Source organism: Tursiops truncatus, chromosome Y (assembly GCF_011762595.2).
Source record: "Tursiops truncatus isolate mTurTru1 chromosome Y, mTurTru1.mat.Y, whole genome shotgun sequence".
NCBI lineage: Eukaryota > Metazoa > Chordata > Mammalia > Artiodactyla > Delphinidae > Tursiops > Tursiops truncatus.
The window spans coordinates 5463593-5481607 of NC_133428.1; the positions used below are offsets into that span (position 1 = coordinate 5463593).

Sequence of the window (18015 nt, forward strand, 5' to 3'; positions counted from 1 at the left end):
GGCAGAGTCCCTTGCTTAAACTGTACTAAGAAATTCAATATGACGGCCACAGAGCAGTCCACCAAGGAGGGAAGCCCTTCTGAGTGTGGAGCCCTGTGTGACCCTACGCACCCACGAGGCCAGCCCTGGCAAGGATATTCAGTTTGTCTTATATCACCCCAAAGACTGTAAGAGCTTTAAAATAAAAGCAGGCCTACGGATAAAAGCCAAAAAAACTCAACCACAACAAACAATACATCTATTCCTTAGGTTTTCGTGGTAAAAACGAATTCGACTTATTTGAAAGAGACAAGCCTCTTTGCAATGATAAATAAGCAAGTCAGACACACAGGAGATTTAAGAGGTACCACTTACTGTTCCCTCCACCAAGGGCATCTTCTAAATTGAAGTTATCATCTAAAGGAGAAAAATAGATAGTTAATACTGAAGTTCTGGGTGAAACGAGGAACAGAAATGACTTCCTTAATAGATGGAGGAAACACTGCATCTCCACATCTCCAAACACTTTCCAGAATATCACTCTGACCAACGTCTCAACAGAAAAACCAAATTCCTGGCCGTATCCATATCATCCTTCTCTCCAAGGAAAGGAATAAAAGGCAAAAACCAAACCAAAACAATGAAAGTAATTTATAAATCAAGTACGCCCCACGGACCGAGTTGAAATTCCAACTTCCGCCTGCAGACAGTTCTTCCCCGGGGACCGTTCATCCTAGCATCTTCCCCTACCGAGTTGCCAACAACTTCCACAAGGTAGACAGTACTAGATAAGGGGGGATGTCTGAGGCCAGATCTGGGCTTGTGCCCACCAAGAAAATGATCCAACTGACCCAGGTGTCCTTGACAAAATGATGTGACAACTCCTGATGGCTTCTGAGGTTGCCTTCTTAGTTTTAAGGACTCTTTGCAAGTCCCAGCAACATCTAAGTGAGCCTGTGTATCCACCCAACACGATGTACTGACCCATCACGAGTCACGACTGGGAAACACCGTTGCTGCCCCAGGGAGCAAAGTCCATTGTTCAATAATGACTGGTCCAGCATCCTCCGCGGGCCTGCACAGGTCAAGGACCTGGCTCTGAACAAGGCTATCTTTTCCCTCATAAGATGCCCTTCTAGATGAGAAGCCCAACATTTGAAGAGAGCTATCACATTTTTAAAAAAATCAGTGATAAGAGCTCTGTAACTCTGGGCATCGATTTTACTGTGGGTGACTAACCACCAATGACTCTGACCCTTGGTCAGTTCCATGATCGGTCTGATTCCTGACTTTTATTGGAAAGGGTTAGTGACAGCTAGTAGGCTCCTCCTAGAGGCTGAGATCGAAGTTTGCTCATGGGTTATAGGAGGGTCCCAGGGTCCTAAAACTGTTCCTGCCGAGAAATGAGTATCCAAAACCAGGGACAGACACTCAGGAGAAAGGCATCCCGAGATGCCTTCCAGGAGACCCAAACGCATCTCGCCGAAGTGTCAGCGCCCGTTCTCTTACAGCCTCTGTGGACTTGAAAGCACCCGCATCCCAGCATAATTCAAATATTAACCAGGCTGGACCCAGAGCCGGTGAATCGCTGACCACGTCTCACCCAGCTCTTGGGAAAACTGGGGCGCACGACAACGATTTCTCGGCTGCATTTGCATGTTGGGCGCCTTTGCTTCTTACCGGTGGCTTTTTTTGGTGGGACCAGAGTGGGTTTCTTGTCTAAAGAGAAAAGACATTTCTGTCAGTAAAACTTGCAGCTGGGAAACAGAAAGCAACTCCCGACACTGTTCTGTTTTCCTTAAAAAGACTCAGAAAACGTTTGAAGCATCGTTTTTTCCTGGCAGTGGCCAAGCACTGGAGGACCCACGGCAACAGGAACATAGCATGATGTCGACCATGGCTGCCACGGAGACCAAGGACCCCTCCCACCTCATGACGCCAAGTGGGGGGACTGTGAGGGAAAGGGGAACCCGGGAGAACACAGGACACGAGGGAGAGCCCGGGACCTGTGTGGGAGAAGGAGGGACACGGGACCCTCAAAGGCTGTGCACATTCACTGCGTGCAGCACCCCTTTTGCTCCTTGGGACCCCCAGGCAACCCAGGCAGTGTGGGCCGAGGCCATTAGGACCACAGACACCTCCCCGGCATCTCTCCCCACCACCCAGTGAGGGTTTCATCATCAAGAATAAGACTTAACCCCCGCTGGCTTTTGGGAATATTACTGCCCTCACGGTTTTGACTCACACCTCTGCATCGGACCCCAGGAGTGAAAAAGATACCTTGGGGCCCTGACATCCATACAGTACTATGTATAAACTAGGTAACTAACGAGGACCTACTGTAGAGCACAGGGAACTCTACTCAGTGCTCTGTGGTGACCTAAGTGGGAAGGACATCCAAAAAAGAGGGGATATATGTATGTGTATGACTGATTCACTCTGCTGTACCGCAGAAACTAACACAACGGTGTAAAGCAACTGTACTCCAATTAAAAAAAAAAAAAAAAGATGTTTTCGGTTGAATACTGGGCTCCCAAATTCACATCCACTGGGAACCTCAGAACGTGACCTTATTTGGAAACACTGGTTAAGATGTGGTCACAGCGGATTAGCACAGACCCTTATAGACGAGTGCCTTTATCAGAAGGAAATGGGAAAACATAGAGGCACGTGAGGCAGAGGCAGAGACTGGGGTCATGCAGCCACCAGCCAAGGGATGGAATCAGTGAGCACACGGGGGACCAGCCCACAGGGGACCAGCCCACGGGGGACCAGCCCCTTCCCCAAGCGCATGGCAACCCCACGTGGCATTCATTCACCACCACAGAACGTGGAAATGATTCCACCAAAAAAGACTCATTTACCCTGACGAGGGCATCTTGATTTTCCTCGTCCTACGTGAGTCTAGTTATCACAGTAAGACATATTTCAAAAGATTGACTATAGTCCAATAAAATATTCCCTGTAGTTTACAAAATGTTTTAATGTTACTCACCATCAAGGGCATGCGATAAATCAAAATCCTGGCCTAAAAGAAAAAGAGTCCAATTAGAAATAAGTCAAATAAAAGTAAATTGGGAAATTAAGAAGACAATTAAAAAAGGGCATGATTTTGAGATGTCTGGCGGCTTTGAAAATGCATCACATGCTGTGATTTCTCATTTGAAATATTCACTCTCATGCGTAAACGTAAGAACATGTCAGCTTAGGTTTTACATTATGGACAACCTTAGAGTTTAGCAGCAATTAAATTAGTGGGGAACCATGATAATTCTGCACGTGCGTTGGTCTAAAAAAGCAGGTGTTTTGAAATAGGTGAGTAACGATTTCCAATACATGATGGAGAGAAAAACATCTCTGTAATTATGCGACCAAAATGTACTTCTTGTAGAAACACCAGACAACCCAGAAAAAGGTAAACTTTCTTTTAAATTTCCTGTGATCCCAGAGAAGGGGGGAAGCTGCCTTTAATTCCACGGTGCTTCTATCCTGTTGCTACTGCTTTACTGAAGCAATTTCAATACGATTTCTATTTCTATCCAATTAATGATGGATTGAAGGAAAGCACAGTTAGGGAATCAGGGAACAGTCCGCTTGGACCGTCCAGTCAGCGGAAAGGAGGGTGACAGCGGGTCGGAGGATCGTCCTGCAGGGGCAGAAGCAAAGAGCACACGTGTCCCATGTCAGGAAGTGCTGGGCGTGTAACAAGCCACCTTCATCCCCGGGGGCCTCCAGAAGGTTGCAATGTGTTCAGTCCCCCGAATGTCTCACAGACAGGTGTCAGCCTGTAACTCTCTGTCTGTCTGTCTGTCTGTCTGTCTGTCTCTCTCTCTCTCTCTCTCTCTCGTGTGTGTGTGTGTGTGTGTGCGCGCGCGCGCAGCTATGTGTGTGAGCGATTGGGGGTGTGTGTGTGTGTCCGTTTACTGAGTTGTTTGGGATCCACGGGGTTTTGTGTGTAGGTGTGTGGGTGGTTTGCATGTGTGCACATGTGTGTGTCTAAGTGCAGTTGGCATGTGTGTATTTGTGGTGTGTGTAGTGTATGTGTATATGTGGGGTTTTGTATGTGCACGTGTGTAGTTTGGGCGTGTGCCCATGTGTACGTGTGTCTACGTGCAGTTTGGGAAGTGTCTTTGTGTGTGTGATTTTCCATGTGTGTATTAAGAACAGGCAGGCAGGTAAAAAAGAATGAAATCAGGCCATCTGCAGCACCGTGGATGGACCTAGAGATTGTCATACTAAGGGAAGAAAGTCAGACAGGGAAAGCCAAACACCCTATGATATCACTTATATGTGGAATCTAAACTACGACACAAATGAATCTATCTACAAAGCAGAAACAGACTCACAGACATAGAAAACAAACTTACTGTTACCAAAGGGGAAAGGGAGGGGGGAACAGATAAATTAGGAGTATGGGATTAACAGATACACATGACTATGTATACAATAGATAAACAACAAGGACCTACTGTAGAGCACACAGAACTCTATTCAATATCTTGTAATAATTTACATGGGAAAAGAATCTGCTATATATAAATATATATAGAAGAATCACTTTGCTGTATACCTGAAACTAATATTGTAAATCAACTCTACTTCCATAAAAACTACGACATGAACAATGAGATGTGCCCCCGAATTAAAAACAAAGAAAACAACAGGCAGCAGAAGCAGCAGCATCTGGGAAGGCCCTGCGTCGGACGGACCCCAGCCCTCGAGGGGGAAGGGGCGCTGGTTTCTGGATCTCAGAGCCCGGAAGGGACAGGTGTGGTTTCAGCTGTTCCTGCAGCATGCGGCAGATGTCCACGTGGTAGCCAGGGCGGCTGGGGAGGGTGGGATTTGTTCAGCCCCGAAGAGCCCCCCGGGCAGGTGCAGAGCCTACACATACATGCGCGTCTCTGGTCCTGTACGTCTGCCTAGAGACCCACAACCGTTATCACTCCCTCTACGCTCCCTCTGCCGAAGCGACGGCGCTGGGACCTTCCTGAGATATTCAGCGCCCCTGCCATCGGGACGCCTCCACACCTGACGGTGGCGGGGGGCGGGGGGGGGGGAGGCAAGTAACCCCAAACAGAGCGATTCAAGGAGCGGACGATGCTGCGTTTCGGACGGGGATTTGGAAAGAACAAGCAGACAAGGCTCTTTGGAATGTTGAAACCAACAGCAACACACTTGAACGTAAGATGTTGCTACACGTGATGCGTGCGCGCGCATGCTCCTGTGTGGGTGTGTCTGTGTACGGATGTGCACGTGAGTATTCTCGTGTGCGCGTGTCTGTGAGCACGTGCACCCGCGGGCGTGCACACTGCATGTGGGTGAACTGCACGCGTGCCCACGTGTACCTGTGCACATGCATGTCCACGTGCACTGGTGCGTGTGCGGTGCAGGTATGTGCTCATGGGCGCGCGTGCACGCAAATATGCGTCGAGCGTGAGTGTTGTGTATGTATGCGTGTCTGTGCCCTGCGTGTGAGCATGCGTGCACGTGTGTGTGCACATGTCTGTCTGTCTGCCTGGTAGCTCCGTGTCCAGGGCCTGGAGCCTCCCCAGCCCACCTGGGCCCCGTGCCCCGCCCCGCTCCCCGTGCATCTGGGCTCCTGAGTACCGTTGACGTGGCCTCGCTTAGAGGAGAGCTCACGGCTCAACGCAGAGCCCTCTGCTGAGCCCCCGGGGTCCCGCACGAAAACCCAGGAACAGCAGACCCAGTGGGGCTGGGGGAGGGGCCGGGCATCCGAGGGGGACACCCAGGCATTTCTCTTCCGGCTGCCGTTGCCCAGCCCATCGGAGGCAGCCTGCACCGCCTCTGCAGCTTCCAGGCGGCCCCTCCAACCTCCAGATGCGGAAGGGGACACCTCCAGATGTGAGGCGGCCCCGCCAGACGCAGGGCCTGAGTCATCCCCACAGCTCACACACCCCCTGCCGTGCGCCCTCCCCCACCGCCGTGCGCCCTCCCCCACCGCCGTGCGCCCTCCCCCCCAGCCATCTGTTCGGCTCCCTCCTCCCGAGACCGAGGACAAGCCCCAGGACGTCCCCAAGGCCACCCTGGGCGCCGGCTCCTCCGGGGGAGCTGTGCAGCTGCACGTGCCTCACAAACCCGCTGAACCGCGAATCTGAGGTTCCACAACCACGAACTGTGCAAGTGACGAGCGCACAGCACGAGGCCCGAATCCGGTTTCCCTTAAATTCCATCAGGGTGGCGCACTGACGCACACATCACAACGAGGATATAAATCCTACGGATAATAATTTATAGAGATGATCAGTTACACAATTTATACACGGAGCTTATAAATTATACAAATGGAAATAGAAGTGAAATAAATACGGAAACAAAACTAGAACAGAAACAAAATATAGATCGGGGCTTCCCTGGTGGTGCAGTGGTTAAGAATCCGCGTGCCAACGCAGGAGACATGGGTTTGAGGCCCGGTCCTGGAAGATCCCACATGCCACGGAGCAGCTAAGCCCGAGCACCACAACTACTGAGCCTGCGCTCTAGAGCCCACAAAGCACAACTACTGAGCCCATGAGCCACAACTACTGAAGCCTGCGACACCCGTGCTCCGCAACAAGAGAAGCCACCGCAATGAGAAGCCCGCGCGCCACAAAGAAGAGTAGCCCCCGATCGCCGCAACTACAGAAAGCCCACACGCAGCAACGAAGACCCAACGCAGCCAAAAATAATAAGTAAAAAATTAAGAAAAAAGAAAACTAGAACAGAAAGAAAATATAGTTGCAATAATAATTACAGAAATTACAAACTATAGAATTTATCATTTATATACAGAACTTATAAATTATATAAATATATAAAAATAAGTAGAAATAAGCTTTAGAAACAAAATTAGAAGAGAAATTAAATATAATTACAGAAGTTACAAATTATGTCATTTATACTTTAGACAGAATTTATAAGCTATATAAATAAATATATACAAATAAAATAGAAATAAATTATACAAGCAAAATTAGAAAAGAAATAAGATAAAGTTGCATAATAATAAATTACAAATTATATAAATTATAATTTATACACAGAACCTATCATTATGTAAATGAATATACGTTTAAATATAATAGACATAAATTCTAGAAATAATATTAGAATAAGAAATAAATTTTATAACTATAAATTATGTAACTTATAATTTATACACAGCACCTATCAATTATATAAATGAACACCTGTATACATATAATAGAAATAAATTCTAGAAATAAAATTAGAAAATATAAATTTTATAATAATGAACTATAAATTATGTAATTTATAATTTATACACAGAACCTATGAATTATATCAATGGATATATGTATACATGAAACAAACTCTAGAAAGAAAATAAGGGTAGAGATAAAATTTAAATTTTTATAATAAATTATAGAAATTATGAATTATACATAAATTTTATCATTTATACACAGAACCTAATAATATAAATACAGGCACAAATAAAATAGAAATAAATTCTAGAAATAAAGTTAGAATCAAAATAAAAATTAGGCAGTTAAAAGATTTCTTGGGCTTTCAGATTTTCCTACTAATGAGGTAAGAATCACGTAAAACTAACAGTAGCCATGGATGAATTTTCTGGACGGCCTGCATGCTCCTGGAGCTGTCTAGATAATACCATTGATCTGCAAGACCCTCTTTTAGGGAGGAAGAAACGGAGACCCCAGAACTCGCCCCCAGTCCCCTGCAATGTCAAGGGCAACACCAGGGTCCCCCCGGCCCTGGCCCCGTGCAGGCTGGTCACTGCTCTTCAGGGCTGGTCCAGGGCCAGAGGTGATGGTGAATGCTGTTTGAGCTTATTTTATTTCTAAATATTAGAGATGCCCTTACTTTTCTGTAGCTAGGAAGGAATTGCTCCAGACATAGTTTTGCCGTTTCTCGAGCCATGTCATTGAACATTCTGCCTTACAGATTTTGTGACAAGGAGGGGAAAGGTTCTTCTCCTGTACCATAACCCTGGGGGTGCCACTCTGGGCTGGGTCAAGCTTTGGAAGAACCCAGAGCATCTGGGGACGCTGTGGGCTGGGCTCCGGGTGCCGTGGACCAGTGAGTTTTAGAATTTGGGGAGCCCAGATTCCTGGGCCCCGATCCCAAAGACACTGACTCAGTGGGTGGGAGCCAGGCCTGTGACTCTGAATTTCTAACAACCTCCAGGTGATGCTGATCCTGGTGGGTGGGCTGGGATGGCAAGAGTGGCCCAGGACCCTCATCCCGGCTGTAGGGAGGTAGTTCTAGGACCCCGGTAAATTCAGTCTCCCTGAGCTAGGAAACCAAGTCATTGTCACCCTGAAAGATAACCTCCAGGATCTGACTCAAAGCCCCAAATCCATTTCCAATTTTATCACCCTTCACCTGGGTCACCGCCCTGCCCCTTCGCACTGGCCCTAAATGACCCGTCAGAAGGCCCCAAACTTGATCAGTTCACAGAGGCTTTGCATCTCCAGAAACTGGCCCAAGGCCCCTAACCTAGACCTGACAGTTCTGTTTATTAATCACAGTCAAGGCACGTCATCCGTAGTGGTTCTGTTCTTACAGTCGCCGGAAATGCTGAATGAGCTAATAATATTCAATCATGGCTCCTGGGGAACTCCAGGGTTAAGTCCCTGCGCCCTCAGGTCACACCGCCGTCAGTTAATCGCACATAACCTTGTTTCATGCATGTTTCTGTGGAATTTGATCTTATTTAATCTAGACTGTTGATGCTCACAGCACTCTTTCTCCCGCCTAAAGGAAGCTCATCTCACACACGTATTTCAGGCACGCGGCAACCTCCTCGTGCTTAGAAGCAAAATCGCAAGCATAAAGCACAAAAATGCGGCACGACACAGATACTTGTTTACAATCTAAGACTGGAGAGGTGACTCCGTGTTTTTGCAGCTGGGCACAAATCCCCGAACTCAGTATCAATTTGGGAGTTACCAATAAATTGTAGCAAGTAGGCAGATTTGCAAATATGGAGTCTGAATGCTGAGGATGGATGGTACAATCACTACTATGACTGGCCAAGAAGTTCACTCGGGTTTTTCGGTAAGATGTTATGGAAATACAATAGATGTCACTCTATGTCCCTCGAAAATTTACAATCCCCCCAGCATCCTGTGAATGATTTGAGGGGTCATACAGTTTGGGCACCTTGTCCGTCCTTGGGGCTTCCCTCGAATCCTCTACTTGGCCGTAAATGCCAATCTCTTCTGTCCATACCAGGAAAACTCCTATTCAGTCCTCAAAGCCCCGATAAGAGGCTGCCCTCCTACAGGAAGCCCTCAGCATCCCTCCCAGCCAGACTAAAGCATTTCCATGGGTGATTCCTATGCATATTACAGTTTCTGAAGCTCAAATACAGATCTTGGTTCTCATCTCTGGCTGCACATCCAAGGAGACCTCGTAAGTCCCGAGACCCAGGCTGTGCCCCAGGCCAATTAAAGAAAAAACTTTGGGGGCCGGTTCGCAAGCCACTAGTATAGATTTTTATTTCCTTACTACTCCTTAACACAGCTGGTCCCTTCTCTCTCATTTCTGCTGTCCTGGTCCAGGCTCTGCCAACACCCTCGGCTAAGGCCAGCATCTTCTTCCCCTGCACACTGGGTGGCTGGTTTAATATAATCCGTTTCCCTGGCAGTCCTATGTATTTTATTTTATGCATTAAAAAGAAATGTTATTCTGAGGGGGAGTCCCCAGGCCTTCTCAAAGTACCTGAGCATCCAGGAAAGAAAATGGTTAAGGGCTTCTTGTATTCTTCCTGGAAGGATTTGGGGGGGGCAGGGGGAGCCTTAAAAATGAAAGCAGAAATGGAGACAGGAGCATAGGTGGAGAAAGATTTAGAAAATGAAATCAACAGGATTCGCTAACATCGGATATGGGAGAAGGAGCTGGCAGGAATGAAAGCTGACTTTTCATTTTGAGAATCTGGGCAAATGGTCCTATCACAAGAAGCAGGAGTGAAGGAGGACATGCCGGCCTGGGAGAACATCATGAGAAGCCCGGGATATGGAGCAATGTAGACACCGTGGGTGCATCCAGACGGACCAGATCTATCAGCATTTATGGAAGTTAGCCTAGGGTGGAGAGAGATCTGGGGGTGGGACTGCAGGGGAACCAGCATCTGCCTTCCAAGAGGTGACCAGGAAAGCTTTCTCTGTGGTAGCAGGATGCAGTCCACACCGCAGCTGAGGCTCATCTTCTGCTCCGTCCTTCCCATGCCCTGATTCCTTCCCCAACTCTGAGTCAGCTCCTTATCTTGTAGGAATGCAGAGATTATAACCCACTGCCTGGTGCTGTGCTTACGGTGAGTCTAGGTGCTGGTGGTTTCAGAGCAGTGAGATAATGGCCCCCTCCAACTGGCAACCACTTGAGACAGGTACTGCAGCTATCTATCTATCTATCTATCTATCATCTATCTATCTATCTATCTTCTATCTAATCTGTCATATCTATCTATCATCTTTTATCCATCCATTCATCCATGCATCATCTATCTTTTGACATCTCTCCATCTATCCTGTGTCTATCTATCATCTATCCATTATCTATCTTCCACCATCTGTCTGTCTATCCATCCATCCTCTATAAACCTATGATCTGTCTATCTATCATCCATGCACCAATCAATCATCAATCACACCTGTCCAGGCCACTAGTCTTTAGTTAATTCCTCAGCATGGAGTCGAGTCAGGGCAGGGGGAGGGGGAGGGGGGAGGGGGGGGAGGGGGGAGGGGAGGGAGGGGGGAGGGGGGGAGGGGAGGGGAGGGGGGAGGGGAGGGGAGGGGGAGGGGGGAGGGGGGGGAGGGGGGGAGGGGAGGGAGGGGGGAGGGGGGAGGGGAGGGGAGGGGGAGGGGAGGGGAGGGGGAGGGGAGGGGAGGGGAGGGGAGGGGTGGGGAGGGGAGGGGGTGGGGAGGGGAGGGGGTGGGGAGGGGAGGGGGGAGGGGAGGGGAGGGGGGAGGGGAGGGTGGAACGCCCTGCGGATGCACAAACAGAAACAGCCGGAATTCGCTGGCTGCATTGTCTGCGGATGACGAATGCCTTCCAAGTCCCGGAATACAACAGGTCTGGCTCTTTGCCTTCTCACGAAGGGCGGTGAACAGGCAGCAATGAAAATGAATTCTCTCTCTCTCTCTCTTTTTTTTCCTTCTCAAAAGCACCCTTGGGAGTCATTACTTGGCTCTTTGAAAAGTTGCTGATGCCCTGCGGCTTTATGGCCCTTTTTGAAAACAGAGGGATTCTATCAAAAATGTCCAAGTGCAGAAAGCAAGAGCGATGGAAAAGGGGTTCAGATCTGCAATGGGTTTCAAACGCCCCCGCCTGCCTTCTGCGGAAATAAAGACATTTTACGACATGGCCCAGTCCACCCAGACAGCTGAACTGGCACCGAAGCCACACCGATGCTTACTTAGCAAAGCGTGGGTAAAGTATGCTGGTGTTTTCTACTCTAATCTATTTGATCTTCCTTGTTTCAACGCTGCTGGACGTGCACTACATTCCCAGCCTGTCCAAGGGTCCCTAATCGCCACTGGAAAAACACCACTTAGAGAGCTTGTATCTAACTCTAGGGGGAGAAAAAAAAAAAAGAAGTTTCTGGTTTTCTGTTTACGGGATTTTTAAAAAATAATACGAGTAGCGAGACGGTGGCCACACCGAGTCATTCAAGACAAAGCTGAAACTAACACAGCCGTGTACCGACTCCCAAAAGTGCCATAAGAATTAGGCGAAGAGGGGCTTCCCTGGTGGCGCAGTGGTTAAGAATCCGCCTGCCAATGCAGGGGACACGGGTTCGAGCCCTGGTCCGGGAAGATCCCACATGCCGCGGAGCAGCTAAGCCCGTGCGCCACAACTACTGAGGCTGCACTCTAGAGCCCGCAAGCCACAACTACTGAGCCTGCGTGCCACAACTACTGAAGCCCACGCGCCTAGAGTCTGCGCTCGGCAACAAGAGAAGCCACCGCAATGAGAAGCCCGTGCACCGCAATGAAGAGTAGCCCCCGCTCTCTGCATCTAGAGAAAGCCCACGTGCAGCAACGAAGACCCAACACAACCATAAATTAATTAATTAATTTTTAAAAAAAGAATTAGGCGAAGAATACAAACAAACAAAAAAAAAGGAACTCCTGTGTCCCTATGTGGACAGATACAGATGCAGATGTGAAAGACACAGGCAGACCTCATTTTATTGCATTTAGCTTTACTATGTTTTTTACAAACTGAGGGTTTGGGGCAACCCTGTTTCGACCAAATTTATTGGTGCCACTTTTCCAACAACTTTTGTTCACTTCATTTCTCTGTGTCACATTTTGTAATTCTCGCAATCGTTCAAACTTTTGCATTATGATACGTGTGTGACGGTGACCTTTGATCAGTGATCTTTGATGTTACTACTACAACTCTCCGAAGGCTCAGAGGATGGTTAGCATTTTTTAGAAATAAAGTATTTTTCAATTAAGCCATGTTCATTGTTTTGTTTTCGGTTTTTTTTGCGGTACGCGGGCCTCTCACTGTTGTGGCCTCTCCCGTTGCGGAGCACAGGCTCTGGACGCGCAGGCTCAGCGGCCATGGCTCACGGGTCCAGCCGCTCCGTGGCATGTGGGATCTTCCCGGACGGGGGCACGAAGCCGTGTCCCCTGCATCGGCAGGCGGACTCTCAACCACTGCGCCACCAGGGAAGCCCCATTGTTTTTTTTTTAAGACATAATGTCACTGCACATTCGACAGACTACAGTCTAATGTAAACATGACTTTCACATACACTGGGAAACCAAAAAATTCATGTGACTTGCTTTTACTGGGGTGGTCTGGAACCGAACCCGCAATCTCTCTGAGGTGTGCCTGTCCTATTAATTAGGTCAATACACATAGGAATTTTGGTTAGTTAACCTCTTTCACGCAAGAGATTAGGCACGAACAAAAAAAGAACATGTAGTGTTGGGTGGGCAACCAGAACTCCCTGGGAGGATAAAGCCAAAATCAGAAGCAATACGGCAGCATCTCCTAAGACCAACCATTTGTGTATCCTACACAACCTGGCCATTGTCCCAGAAGGACACATATAACAGAATATTCACGGCTGTTGACTGTGATTGAAGTGTCTATGTGTGTATGTGTGTGTGTGTGTGTGTGTGTCTGTGTGCATGTGTGTGTCTGTGTGCATGTGTGTGTGTGTGTGTGTGTGTGATGTGGGTCTTTGTCCTATAAGGTTGGAAGGGACTGTAAATTAAAAATAAAAGCCCTGGTGGAAACAAAGGAAGAGACTTCTCTTCCCTCGCCCTTTGCTTCCAGAAGATCTTTCTCTGTCCTTTTCCAAGGTGGGTAAATATTTTCAGTGGCTAAAGGAGCCTGTTTTGATGACCTGTATAGAACGGGTGACATTTACTTAGCTACTTTTAAAAGTGCGTCTTTGCGGCCTTAGTGGGTCACCTGGGATGCATGTCACATCCTGGCGTCACGCTCACTCAGTCATAAAATGGGTTTCTTTCCCTTTTACCGTGGCAGAGAGGCTTTCTGGGTTGATGTTGGGTTGAATTCTAATTCCCCAACAACACCTTCCCTGTTCCACCAGAGACGCTCTGGTAAACACTACCGCCACGAAGGGGCTGCCGTGACTTGTATCACGAAACCCATGTTGATAACAGTGCTTGCGGGTAGTTCATTTTCAAGTATGTGTCATCCTCTGAGGGTTAGAACACACCCCTCTGTCTGCAGAAAACACTTCCAAAACCACTGTATCCCCCCAAAAGGACTTTCGGAGATCTGTAAACACACACTCCATCGTTAACCCTGAGAACTGGCAAAGGAGATCAAAGGGCAATCTCCGCTGATTTACATGGGACGGACACCCGGGTGTCAGAACAAACCACATGGGGACTCGGTGAGATGTCTTGTGCCAGATGTGTCTCCCCAGCTGCCACCAGGGCTGGGCGTCCTCCAACAGCTGGGTGTCTGAAGGATTCTGTGGAAAGCCAGGACGCTGAATGAGTCGACACCTCACCCCAAGACAACCTCCGTCTTCTTTCTAACCCCGTCTGTAAGTCATACACAAGCATGGGATTCTTTTCTCCCTAAAAGAAGCCACCGTGATTGGAAAATCTCAGTAGGAACAAACACATGGGCTCCATGTGTGTGGTAGTCAGTCTCCTTTGGGAGGAAAACCTCAGCTGGAAAAAATTCCACATTTCATCCGTGAAAACCCTGCCTCCTACACGTCGGATGGATATAACTACTCGACCACCTGCATTCTTTTTCCGAACACTCAGCATATCACCCACATGAAGAAAAGTGCATCTCCCCCCATGAAGAAACCGCCCCCCAAAATCAAATATTTTAATATCTCCAGATGGAAAAAAAAAGGGGGGGGGAGTTGAACCATCATAAACTGAGAATGAAGAAAAAGCCAAAGCCCTAAAGGAAATAACACGCAATTAACTTTTTATCAGAGCCGAACACGCAGGCAGGACAATGAAACTCACTTTCTCTGCGTGGCAGGCAGAAACAGGAATAGCCGGACGGGAAGCCGGAGAAGCCACACCTGCTCGGGCGGGGATGAGGAGGGAATCCCCGGAAACCCAGCAGTTGCCCCGGAAGTGTCGCTTTCCCTATAGGCGTTTCTGGATTTTCGAACGGCACTGGCTACTGTGCAGAGGCTGGCATGGAGCGTGGGGTCCTGGAGTCAGCACCTTACTGGACCCATTTCCCACCCGGTCCGCCCTTAGGTCGCCCAGGTGCCAGGAGTTCTAAAGCCCGGGATGTGAGTGTCCTACCTGGAGGAAGACTACGGAAACCAAACCCCCAGCCACCAGCAACCTGGAACGTGTGACACAAATCCCTGGGTGTCTCAGCCTCAGCACGACTGACATTGGGGCTGGAGGACCCTCTGACGTGGGGCGTCCTGGGCACTGCGGGGTGTGCAGCAGCTTCCCTGGTCTCCACCCACCAGGTGCCAGGAGCAGCCCCTCCCCGCAGTGTGACAACCAGAAACGTCCCCAGACATTGTCATATGTCCCCCTGGGGGACCAAGTCATCCCAGGTTGCAAACCACAGCCACAGGTAGGCAAATGGATGGACGGACGGATGGATGGATACATAGATAAATGATTGATATTAAGTCTCCAGGCTCGGTCAGGGTTTCTCAGCCTCAGCACGACTGACATTGGGGCTGGGTGACTAATACGGGGCGTCCTGGGCACTGCGGGCTGTGGACCAGCAGCCCTGGTTGAGACAGCCCCCTACAGTTGAGACAATCACAAACGTTTCCAGGCATGGCCAAGTGTCCCTGGTGGCGGGAGGAAGCAGGGCTCCATTGAAAGTCGAAGCTGCCTCTTGCCTTCTAGGGCCCCTGCGTCTCTCCACCCCACGCCGTCCCACGGGGGTTTCCAGAAAAACCTGGGAACACAAGAGCCCTGGGTCCCAAGGCCTCAGAAACCAGGCCAGTGCTACCTGCATCCCGATGAAGATCTACCCCTGACTCAATGGACTTCTGTAGCCAGAATGGAAACGAAGCCAAACCCCGATTTCTAGAGGGAAGTGTGTTCTGAACTTCAGCAACTCAAAAGCAAACTTTCCTGATAAAACCCCATTTGTATCTTAGGAACAGTCCGTTCCCTGCCTCGGACCCCAGAAGGATCAGGCAGGGGCGGGGGAGGCGCCCTCCAAGAGATCAGCACGTATCAAGGCTCTGTTCTCCCTCTGTTCTTTCGGGGCGAGGCTGGCTCTCCACCCCCGCGCTGCTCTGTGCTCCCCTCCCATCCCCCTGCCATTCAAGCCCCAACATCTGCTGGCTGAAAGCATCAACCAACCCCGAGTAGCTGGAAGCAACCTGCATGGAAGTCAGGCAATTCCAGGCTAACGGTGCTCTGGGTTTCTTCTAAAAATTACACATTTTATATACAGGGTAGAATACAACCTGTACGTGAAACCTGTTAAAAAACAAACACACGAAAAACAACTGTCACCAGAGACAGCTTCCAACTCAGCCACACCCTCACACTGGCCAAGGCTGTGTTCCCCACCCCTGAGTCCTTGAACTGTGGGACTGTCACCATTCTTCGGCCCTGTGTCCTATCTGCCTGGTGAGATGTTTCCCTTCCCCCAGCAGATGGTACCTTCCTGGGCGACCAGAACCCCTTGTGATCCATCTCCCTGGGGCGAGGCACACAGTTAAGGGCTCAGAGGGCAATTAACTCACGAAACATGAATGAAGGTGTAGCCAGGGGGGTGCACGAAAAAGTCTCATGAGCAGGTGGGACTCAACCACACGGCAGGAAAAAAAAAAAAACAACAACAACTAATGAAGAACTCTGTGGGGAGGCAGCTAGGTGGGATTTAGGGCAGGAAACAGAGAAACAGGAAACCCATCCCAGGCCCTCCCCACCAAGCTGTAAACTATTCCAAGAGTTTCCCGTGGATCAGGCTGAATTGGTTCTAAAGCCTGCAACGAACACACAACTTCTAGAATACGTGGCACACATTTTAAAAATGCAGACATCGATTAGCAAATCCTCCCCAAACTAAAACTCAGGCGGGGGACCAGGGCTCAACATTCAACCTCTAGCGCTGAGCTGGAAATTTCCAGGTAAACACCGGGCCTTCTCTGTCCTGTGTCTGGTTCCTAAAACGTGTCCTCCACCGACCAGACCACTCCTGAAAAGACACTGCCCTAGTGGCTGTGCACTTAAAAATAACCACGTAAGGACAGAAAACAACCGTTAGTCGGAGAAACCCGTTTTTTATGCCACGCCCAGCAGGATCCCAACTTTCCTTTTCAAAGAAGAGAGAGACAGGAAAACTGGATCTCAACTTCCATTTTAAAAGGAGAAAGACAGAAAAACGCAGGCAAGAACCAGAAACAGGCCAGGTTGGCTGGGGAGTGTGGGCGTCCCGGGCGTCCTGTCCTTCTCCTGACACTTTTTTGGGTGCGGTTTTCCGAATTATCTACTCGGACACACGGACGATCGGCTGAGAACACGTGTCCCTTGGCGGCGTCGTTCTGCACCCGACCGCGCGCTCGCCAAAAGTCCCCGCGGCCCGGACACCGCAAGAGCTGCTGAGCGTTTCTAGAGCCCCGAGTTTTTCCTGGCTTCCTCCCCCTTTCCCGGGTTTCAGGCTCCCCGGCCGAGTCCAAATTTAGTCCCGGGCCGCAGGGCGTGGCGCCCGGAGGCGGCCACCGAGCGCCTGAACAAAGACGCGGTCCCCGGGCCCTGCCAGCGCTCTGGCCGGGGCGCGGGGCGGCCGCAGAGGCGCACACCCGCGCCCGGGAACTGAAGGGAACCCCGGGGGGAGGAGGAGGGAGAGGGGACTCGGGGGCCACCGCCCCACCCAGGGGCCTTCCAACTTTTAAGAGTCTGTGAATGTGAAAACAAACGCTGACATTCCGCCTGCGGAGTGAGTGCAAAGGCGCCCGGGAAGAAAGCGGGGAGGAAAGGGTAAGGCCGCCTCCTTGGGCCGTTGGCCACCCGTTGGCACAGCGGGTCCCTCTAGGCGGGAAGGACGGCTCAGGGCTCCCCGGCGCGTCGCCCTCCACGCGCCACCCCCCCACACACACAGTGCGCCCCCAAAATACGTCCCTCGCCATGCGTCCCCCAACGTGTGTAGGCCCCGCACAGCGCGCCCCCGAGGTGCATGCTTCCCCAGTGCGACCCCCAAACTACGTGTCCTACGCACTATGCCCCCCGAAGTATGTCCACCCCACACGGAGCGTCCGTCCCCCAAGGTTCGACCCCCTCCCATGGCCCTTCCCTGGGGCCCCGACGCGGGTCCCCAAGCCAGGCCCGCGCCCCCGTGAGCCCCACCGGCCGCCTCTCACTCACCCCGGGTGGGCACCTGGGTGCCAAGCAGGCCGAACAGCAGCAGCGCGAGGGCCGCCCGGCGCGCCATGGTGCGCCCCGCGACGCACAGTGTCTGTCCCGGGAGTGGCGCGAGGACGGTGGCGGCGGGAGGGACACCCCCGGGGCGGGGCCGGGTCAGGGTGCAGCGCGGTCGCCCCGCCCCGGCCTCAGCCCTCCCCGCTGGCGGCCGCCCCACCCCTGGGCCACAGGGAGC

The 18015-nt window shown here is 50.3% G+C and overlaps 1 protein-coding gene across 10 annotated transcripts in view; it reads right to left on the reverse strand.

Moving 5' to 3' along the window:
* LOC101315493 (CD99 molecule (Xg blood group)) overlaps positions 1–17939 on the reverse strand; it is a 33072-nt gene extending 15133 nt beyond the window's left edge. For 3 of the 10 annotated variants that reach the window (XM_073799749.1, XM_073799748.1, XM_033850193.2), the window contains exons 1-4: positions 17784–17938; positions 2975–3007; positions 1660–1698; positions 355–396 (exon numbers count right to left, since the gene is read on the reverse strand). In XM_073799749.1, the coding sequence (XP_073655850.1) occupies positions 355–396; positions 1660–1698; positions 2975–3007; positions 17784–17850 (181 nt within the window). In that variant the 5' untranslated portion in view covers positions 17851–17938. Of the gene's footprint in view, positions 1–354; positions 397–1659; positions 1699–2974; positions 3008–17783 lie in introns of all 10 variants that reach the window. The other 7 variants (XM_073799750.1, XM_033850194.2, XM_033850195.2 and 4 more) reach the window with 4 other exon arrangements.
* Between the last annotated feature and the right edge of the window lie 76 nt (positions 17940–18015).